Source organism: Chionomys nivalis, chromosome 4, assembly GCF_950005125.1.
Source record: "Chionomys nivalis chromosome 4, mChiNiv1.1, whole genome shotgun sequence".
In the NCBI taxonomy this organism is placed as follows: domain Eukaryota; kingdom Metazoa; phylum Chordata; class Mammalia; order Rodentia; family Cricetidae; genus Chionomys; species Chionomys nivalis.
The window spans coordinates 19,184,305-19,194,132 of record NC_080089.1 but is presented as its reverse complement, the minus strand read 5'-3'; the positions used below and the strand labels follow the sequence as shown (position 1 = coordinate 19,194,132).

Here is a 9,828-nt window from a genome sequence, read left to right as displayed (position 1 = left end):
TTATTTATTTAGGGGTAGACTCACATATCTGAATCATCTACTGGAATGGAGAAACAGAAAACAATTCCTGCAGCAGGAAATAAGGCTGGATGCACTTTTCATCAGCATAAATAGTAGAAGGGGCCAAGCTCAAGTGAGCGGGTAACTTAAAGTCTACTGACTGTAGGATTTCAAACAGCATCTCCCCCTTTTGTTTAAATAAGAGAGTTCTAAGCCTATTACAAAATTATATACAATAAGAACAAATATGTTCAATAACTATCCTATCCTAATGAGTTTAAGTCTTGTATAATAAATGACTTGGTCCAGTCATGAGAGGAAACTAACTACAACTGTCTAGTCTTCAACCCCATGGGAGAGCCGAGAAGGGAAATAATATTACTTGAGTAAGCAGGAAGTGCAATCAGGCAACTTCCAAAGTGTGCAAAAATGACAGAGACAACTGGCTACCTGGGCAATCACCCAAAGTCTTATTTGCAATGTTGAAGCAACCAACTTTGACTAAGGCCTAGAGTAACTGACAGACCATTCTCAGAGGCAGAAAAATTTTCAAAACCCTCTTACCCTATCTTGGCAAGATTTGACAATCTTTTCCTTTGTGACCTGCTTATCTATTTTCTGATACCATGTACCTTTTCAGTGGTTGAGGCATGGGCAGTTCCTTGCCCAAAGGCCAGGTTTGCCAAGAAGAAAACAGGCTCCAAGTGGAGTGTCTTCGATGCTCAACATTTCTCAGGAATAGATTGGTACTGCCAGTAATCTTTGAAGTTTCCAGGAAGAAGTTGGGGCCCCACAACAACCACTCCACCTGGTTGATATGAGATCATGATGCTGATAGCACTTCTATAAGACCTGTTTTTGGGTACCAGCTGCTCAAAGTGGTTCCAACTTGGATAGCTAAAATGGTGCACTTTTTTGCAATATTCTGGCCAGAACTCCAAATAGGAACCTCAGAAAAACTTACCAAATACTCAGAGACTATTTACAATTATATCAGACAGTAATCTTGGAACTTAACCATCATTTTGCTTTTACAGGATCCCATAGAAAGAACACTGCCCCCATGACAGCTGGAAGTAATTCTAGACCATGATATCCCCTCTCCCAACAAAGTTTGTCCTCAGGGATAGGGACATAATTTAGGGGTTGATTATAATTGGTATAGGGTTGATGGTTGTGGGGAAATTTTATAGGCTCAGGGATCTCTTTGGGAAAAAAAGGGGAATATTGGATGGGATAATAGATTAGTGTGAGATTACTCAAACTAATAATAAAAGTGAGTAATAGAGTGACTACTTGTGAGTTATAATTTATAGGCAATTACATTGGTATAGATTCTTGTATATTGATACAAAGTTAAATTATATTGAATATTGTATGCATTCATGTTTCTACCACTGCTTAAAGCATTTTTTATTATCGTTATATATTTATCATATTCAAGGTACATTTCTACCTCTGATTAAGATACTTATACATTGTTTACACTTTGAGGTCATTGTCCTCACTTGTTGTACAGCTACTTATTGTATAATATTCGAATATGAAGTCTTAGTCTTTAAGTTATATATTAAGTATTAAGAAATATAGATCAGTAGTCATCTATGTTTGTCATACTTATAGTTAGACTATACAGGTTCTTTAGATGCATAGAAATTATATTCTGCATAGATAGATAATCTTCAACCACTTCAAAGAGATGTAGAATATGGCATTTAAATAATTTAGTGTTCTGTTGAACTGAGACACAATTGCTCCTGGCAGAACCATTCTATTCCCGAGAGAATGTTGAGGACTGAAGACACTCCACTTGGAGCCTGTTTTCTTCTTGGCAAACCTGGCCTTTGGGCAAGGAACTGCCCATGCCTCAACCATTGACAAGGTACATGGTATCCAGAAACAGATAAGCAGGACTGTCAAATCTTGCCAATACAGGGTAAGAGGGTTTTGAAAAATTTCCTGCCTCGGAAAATGGTCTGTCAGTTACACTAGACCTTATCCAAAGTTGGTTGCTTCAACATTGCAAATGAGACTTTGGATGATTGTCCAGGTAGCCATTTGTTTCTGTTATATTTTTTACACATTTTGAAAGTTGCTTGTTTGCACTTCTAACTTACTCAAGTAATATTTCCCTTCTCAGATCTTCAATGGGATTGAAGACTAGATAGTTTTAGTTGCTTTCTTCTCATGACTTAGACAAGTTATTTATTATACAAGACTTAAACTCATTAGGACAAGATAATGTTTGAATATATTTGTTTTTATTATATATTATTTTGTATTGGGCTTAGAACTCTCTTATTTAAACAAAAGGGGGAGTTGCTACAGGGAGTCTTACAGCCAGTGGTTCCCTGCTCACTAGGGCATGCTCCTCTTAGACTGTTTATGCCAATGTAGAGTCATGATCTTTTCCGGTTGTGGGATTTACTTTCTGATCTCAATTCCGGTAGAGGATTCTGATTTGTGAGTTTACCTTTAAATAAATAGTTGTCTATTTCTCAATTCTGAGCTAGTGTGGGACATCTTTTAAGCATCCTTCTCTATCTTCTTTGATCAATTTTAGCTGAAGTCTATTTTGTTAGATATTAAAATAGCCACACCAGTTTGCTTCTTAGGTCCATTTGGTTGGAGGGTCTTTTCCCAGTCATTCACTCTGAGAGGTTTAAGTCCATTAAACCTCCCAGGGTTCAGAAAGTTTCACTGTGGCAGGGCCTGGAGTTCACCCACACCCAGACCTGTCTGTCTGGACAGGGCATGCTACCTTCCTGTTCAGTGCCTATTTTCTTTAGAAATTTCTATGGGGTGTTTTAGCAAGTAATTTTGAGGGATTGACTCTATGTAAATTTGACTATTAGAACAAAGAATGAATGTTATTGCTCTAAGGCTTTATGGTTTGGGGGAATAGAAAGATCATTCTGTTGCCTGTGCACGATAAGTGACCCTGCTGAGATGTTTTGGGACTGAATCCCATTGTGAAAGGAGACTCATGGCCTCACAAAGTTTGTATAGATATGAGAGTGATTTTCCAAAAACCAAGTGTTCTTGTAGCTCTGAAGAATGGGTTATCCCATGTGGATATGTATGTATATACTTCCCTTGGTTTTGTCTATTGGTCTGTCACCTATACATTTACTATATAATCTTGTAGGCTTACAGAGTGACTTTCATTTAGTGCCTGACTTCGACAACTCTCTTTTTTTAAATTAATTAACTAACTTTAAAAAACAATCTTTTCTAATTTTACATATCAATCCCAGTTGCTACTCCCTCCCCTTTTCCTACTCTCTCCACCTTCTTCATCTATCCCACCCTAAATCCACCCTTCAGAGAGGGAAGACTTACAATGGGGAGTCAACAAAGTCTAACACATAGCTTTGAGACAGGGTCAAGGTTGTTCCCACTATATCTGTGCTGAGCAAGGTATCCCTCCAAAGAGAATGAGTTCCAAAAAGTAAGTACAAGCAGTAGGCATAAATCCTGGTCTCACTGCCAGTGTCCCACAGTCTGCCCCAGTCATACAACTGTCACCCGTATTCAGAGGGCCGAGTTTGGATGTATGCTTGTTCCTTCGCTGTTTTGTTGGAGTCAGTGTGCTCACATTAGCTTAGGTAAGCTGTTTCAGTGGGGATTTCCATCATGGTCTTTACCTCTTTGCTTGTATTCTCACTCTTCCCATGCTTTGAATGGACTTTGGGTCTCAGCCCAGGACTCCACTGTGAATCCCTTCTTCTGCTTCCATCAGTTGCTGGGTAAAGGCTGAATGATGATATTTAAGATAGTCATCAATCTGACTACAGGGCAAGGCCAGTTCAGGCACTGTCTCCACAATTGCTTAGGGTCTTAGTTAGGATCATTCTTGTGGATTCTTGGAAATTTCTATAATGCCAGGTTTCTTAATAGCCCCATAATGGCTCCTTCAATCAAGATGTCTCTTTCCTTACTCTCTGTCTCTGTCCTTCCCCCATCTTGACAATCCCATTCCCTCAAGTTCTCCTCCCCTCCTCTTCCCTTCTTGCCCTCCCTTCTCCCCTCATCCCCATGCTCCCAATTTTCTCAGGAGGTCTTGTCTATTTCTTTTTCCCAGGGAGATTGATATATGTTTCTCTTAGGGTTCTACTTGTTACTTAGCTTCTCTGGGATTGTGGACTATAAGTTCATTATCCTTTGCTTTATAGCTAGTATCCACATATGAGTGAGTCCATATGATGCTCATCTTTCTGGGTCTAGATTACCTCACTCAGGATGTTTTTTTTTTCTAGTTCTATCACTTGCATGCAAATTTCAAGCTGTCATTGTTTTTGCCATTTTCCGATGACTCACTTTGACTGTGGAGGGAGATCCTATAACCCCTCACTCATGTGTTCTTCATGACCTAAAGGTAAAACCATGTGGATAGTCCATTTTGAATGCCTGCTTATGGTAGATCCTGGCCATTTGTAGAAGTCTTCCTTTGTTGTTGCCTTTTAGGAGAATAAAATTCTTTGGGCCTTTCTTTTTTAAAATTTGGAAACTTAGTTGTATGGTGTGTTCATCTGAAGACACCTCCTTCATTTATTCCATTTCACAACAGATTTCTGTTTATCTCTTTCATAAGGATCTTTGGCTCCAAGATGAAATCTGGTGCTTCTTTTCTTCTTAAACTGTACATTATTTTGTATTTCTTTTTCTTTGTTGGTCATTTTTTCATTGGAGACCTGCATAAGAGTTGTTACTAATAACCATATGACAATAAATCTTATGGTGTATTTAAATATCCTCCCCCAAGGAAGTTAGCCTATTACTATTCAATTTAACATTAGACAGATTCTTTGGACAAAGAAGCAAAGTAACTACATTCTTTGCGAAAATATAATAAGAATGTGTCTCTAGACCAACTGCTGATATTGATCCCCTCTGAAATATTTTGATCTTAGCACTATTGTCTTCCAAGCTCCTACTTGAATGACCTCTAAGCTTCCTTACAACATTGAATCATGTTCCTAGTTCACAGTCGATGTTTTGCATATTCCTCCACAAGCAGCAAGTTGAAGCCTATCACAGCAATAGTCAATTCTCTGGTATCAACTTCTGTCTCAGATTTTTTTCCCCTTTTCTGTGATAAGATACTATGACCAAAGCAACTTTTAGGGGAAAATATTTACTTTTGGGCTTATAGTTTCAGAGGTTTGGAATCTATTATGGTAGAGCAAAGGAATGAAAAGTTGAGAACTTACATCTGATCAGTAAGTATGTGGTGAGAGGTGGAGACTATGAGTGATGAGAGGCTTTTGAAACCAAAGCCAAACCCTAGTGACACACCTGTTCTAAATAATTCCCAAAGACTTTTATTAACTGGGTACCAACTATTCAAACAAATTAGCCTATGGGGGTCAGAATAATTCAAATCACCAGAGTTTTGGAGCAGTAACGTGAAACAGTGTTTTATGAATATAGCAGAGTTATTCCATTCATGCACTCTCTGCAAGGCATTTCCAAAATACCTGTCTTCATTTCATATTGTAAAGTCCCCATGCTTCCCTTAGGAATACAGACAGTTAATACATTCTGAGGCAAATGTGTGACATTTTCTTTGATGATATAGTTGCTTGTAAGTTGCCTTGTTCCACTAAATAACTTTCTACTTATGCCATGTGAGATACCAAAATTCAACTCTTCTTGATCCCAAAAGGGACCAGAAAATAGAACATTACATGTTGGGAATAATGGTTTCAAGTGCAGAGAGAAATGATCAAAGAGGTAAGGAAAAGAGCTAGAGAATGACGGAAGTTCTTATATAAATATAGTGCATTGTCAAAGGATAAATTAAATTCATGAAAATTTTTAAAGAAAGAAGTTATATTTGCTTAGAGTGTCTCTCACAGGTCTTTAATATATAAAGAAAAATGATATACCTAAAATGTTTGAACTAATAAGCTCAGTAAAGATGTAGGATAAAAACCAATTTTCATGTACCAGTGTTTTTGCGTAGAATAAAATGGAAACCTCTTATAAAGAAATAAAAATGATTGAATGTTCAATATTTGTATGTTCATATTTATTGTATATATTTATGAAATTATCAAACAAATAAAAATTATATATATGTATAAACATTAACATGTCCTCATCATCAACATCCCAATTTTCTGCATCTGAGGACCTATATGGAACCCACTTCCCAGTGCCTCAGAACCTCTATAGGTTAGATGCTACATCTTTCAGTATAATCTCAACATCTCAGGATCCTTATGGCATTCACCTATAGCATCTCAGGTACTGGGTCACAAATGCTTCTCTGGTCAGGGGCCATATTTCCAGCAGTTTAGGCATCTAACCTTTAGTTTCTCAGAACCTGAGTAAAACTTGCTACCCAGTTTGCAGATTATATTGTATACTTTCTGGAACCCTAATATTTAGTGTCTCAGAGTACCATTCCCAGACCTATGACTTACTCATCTTACTGTAATATAACCTGTGAGTAATTCCTACTTGCTTATGACATGGCCAATCTTGTTCAGAACCGTAGCCTCTGCTTTCTCCATATCTTCCAGGAGCTTGTCTCTTCCTCAGGAGAGAAGCTATTAATTCTAAATCCCAACTTCTCATATCTAAGCATCTTCCTGGGGAAGCAATCTGTTCCTCAAGTCTAATAATATATCACATCAACCAGGCAAGCTACCCCTCTCAGAGTGCCTTCTAATGTAATATTTTATGTAGCCAAACTGCAACCACTTCAGCTACTGCACACAAAAGTCAATGCTGAATATTACTGAGACTGAACTTCAAGTATTATTAAGTTGATCAGATCAGTTGGAATAACACCAAGTAGAGAACCAAACACTCACTCAATGCATATGGATTAAAAACTCATACCAAAAGCCGTAAACAATGGAAATGTGCAAGTTCTGATATTAAAATACACAAAATAAAATCTCAAGATAAACATATCACCTCTGAAAATTAGCAATTACATAATAATGATTTCCAATGAGAACAACTTAGGTGAAATTCAAAAATTCAAAATTATAAATATTTTCAAAGATATAAACATGATACTTTAGTAAATTCCAAATTAATTTTTATTGCATTTTTCCCTTCCTTCCTCCAGTGTGGGTGTGCATGTATGAGTGATGGCAAAAGTGTGCAGATCACAGAATAACTTGGGGTAGTTTGAACTATTCAATTATGTAGCTCCTACGTATTGAACTCAGGTTTTTGAGCAATTCTACAAGTTCTCAATTTAAAATCAATGAGAATTTTTATAACAAAAACAAAATGAAACAGACAAAAAACTGTACTACCTTTAACCAAGTTAAAAATTTTGAAGACTTTCTAAAAAAGATGAATGAGTATGGAAGCAACCGAGGGAAACACACATGAATCAAAAAAGAAATGGTGCTTTGTGAACATGAAATTTAAAAAAAGCATTTTTAGCATATAAATAGGATATTAAAATCAACAACATTTGTTTCAGAACCTACAATGCTTACATATTTATTTGATCATTGGTTCGTTAGGGACAAGAACCTGCTCTAAGGAGTCTTACCAGAGCCCCCATCACATCTTTGTTCCTCAGGCTGTAGATGAAGGGGTTGAGCATAGGGGTGACCACAGTGTACATTACTGAGGTTACAATGCTTCCTTGAGAAGAATGGGTCCCAGCAGAGCTGAGGTAAACCCCAAGTGCTGTTCCATAAAATAAGCAGACCACACAGAGGTGAGACCCACAGGTTGAAAAGGCTTTAGACTTGCTTATTGCAGAAGACATCTTCAATAAGGCAAAGACAATATGAGAATAAGAAAAGATGATGCCAGTGACAGGAAACATGCAGAATAAGGCAGTACCTATATACAACAAGATATTATTGATGAGAGTATCAGAGCTTGCTACCCTAAGAACCTGAGCTAATTCACAGAAGAAATGTGGGATTTCTGTACCCATGGAGAAGGTCAGTTGCTTCATTAGTAGGCTATGAAGCATGGAAACTGGTAAAATGATGATCCAGCACATCAGAACAAGGAAGCCACAGAAGTGAGGGTTCATGATGACTGTGTAGTTTAAGGGGTGACAGATGGCCACAAATCGGTCAAAGGCCATCACAGTCAGTAGGAAATTATCCATTCCTGCAAACACCATAAAAAAATATACTTGAGTGAGGCACTGTATGTAGGTGATATTTCTGTTCTTTGTTTGGATGTTCACCAGCATCTTTGGGATAGTGGTAGAGGTAAAACAGATGTCAACAAAGGATAGGTTGGTAAGAAAGAAGTACATGGGAGTGTGGAGGTGGGAGTCAGAGCTGACAGCCAGAATGATGAGCAGGTTTCCAAGCACTGTGACCAGATACATAAACAAAAAGATGCCAAAGAGAATAGGCTGCAATTTGGGATCACCTGAGAGGCCCAGTAGGAGGAATTGTGACACATCTGTGTGGTTTTCTTTTCCCATTACTGAGGGTTTTCTCTCTGACAAACAGGCAAATGTTCAGAAATCATCCACATTGCCATCAGTCCCACATGACTTTACACTCTCATCTTTGGATGGTTGTTCTTAAGCCTTCAGCGTCCTTCCCATCACCATGATGTCCTTAGTGAATAACAATCTCATTTCACTTTAAATGTTTATAATGCTTCAAAAATTTTAGTTTATCAGAAAACTTTTATTATAAAACCACTAAATTATTTAAATTCCCTCTTGGTTTATCAATATGTATTAACTATAGAATGGTCACAAGACATATTTCCAGAATCACCATAGAATATCCTTGTTTCTAAAGTCCTAATAAATAAAATATTCATTTTAACCCAATCAATATTTATTTTAATAATGAGCAAACATTATTCCCTTTATAAATATTAGTCCTATTAGATTTATTTCAGATTTTAAAATGACTTTCTACAGTAAGAATATAAATAAATGATATCTGTCATTGCTATTATTTTTCTATTTTATGATATGTATTTTATATATATAATCCTTCCAAATGTCAGAATGGTGCTTGGTTTAAAAACTGAATTATCAGCTCAAATGTCTAGGAACAATATTTTAGTTTACCAAATCACCATTTATGTGATTCTGAGACAGTTATTTAAACCCACTTAGCTACAAATACTTTTACATCTTGACATTTACTACATAAGACTGAAAGGAGAAATTAAATGAGGTTACAATTTATTTGTTCTATTGTGGTTCCTGTCATATGCAGTTGACACTCCAAAAAATATTAACTTTTCTTCTGAGGATGCAATAATTCTGTACTACAGGGCTATTTAACAATATTTGTTTAATCTTGAACATCCATAAAAGATGGAATTCTTATGATTATAAATACAACCATTATTTTGAATGGGTGCAACTTTTTTGATCAGTGAACTTATGTTCTTTTAGTCAGAGAATGCCCATGTGTGTTCTTGTAAGATATATAAAAAGTAATGTGGGCTGCATTGTAGAGAGGGAGGAAGAATTGTACAAGCCTGGGGGTGATGAAAGTCATTACAAGGAAACCCACAGAGACAAGTAACCTGGGTTCAGGGGAGCTCACAGATATTGGACCAACAGTGAAGGAGCCCGCATGGGACTTACTTAGGCACTCTACATGTGTGTAACAGTAGTATAGCTTGGTCTACTTGTGGAACCCCTAGAACTGGGAGTGGGGCCTGTCCCTGATGCTTTGGCAAGCTTTTGGGACCTATTCCTAATACTGGGCTGCCTAACAAAGACTTAATATAAGATGAGGATCTTTATCTTACCTCAGTTTGATAAGCCATGCTTTGTTGACACCCATGGGAGGTCTGGCCCTTTCTGAACAACAACAACAACAACAAAAAAAAACAGAGGAGGAGTGGACT

General features: G+C 37.1%; 1 protein-coding gene across 1 annotated transcript; it reads right to left on the bottom strand.

The window, feature by feature from the left end:
• Positions 1-3,207: 3,207 nt before the first annotated feature.
• On the bottom strand, positions 3,208-8,428 carry LOC130873083 (olfactory receptor 7D4-like). The gene is made up of 2 exons (XM_057767620.1): positions 7,526-8,428; positions 3,208-3,234 (listed from the first exon to the last, which is right to left on the bottom strand). Exons 1-2 carry the CDS (start codon positions 8,426-8,428, stop codon positions 3,208-3,210), a joined length of 930 nt encoding a protein of 309 aa, XP_057623603.1.
• Between the last annotated feature and the right edge of the window lie 1,400 nt (positions 8,429-9,828).

What these genes read in the sequence shown, in the direction of transcription:
- LOC130873083 (XM_057767620.1), bottom strand. Translation starts at nt 8,428, where the DNA reads ATGGGAAAAGAAAACCACACAGATGTGTCACAATTCCTCCTACTGGGC. An exon ending in AAGATGTGATGGGGGCTCTG is followed by an intron (nt 3,235 to 7,525) that starts GTAAGACTCCTT and finishes ATGTAAAATTAG; the next exon opens with AAAAGATTGTTTTTTAAAGT.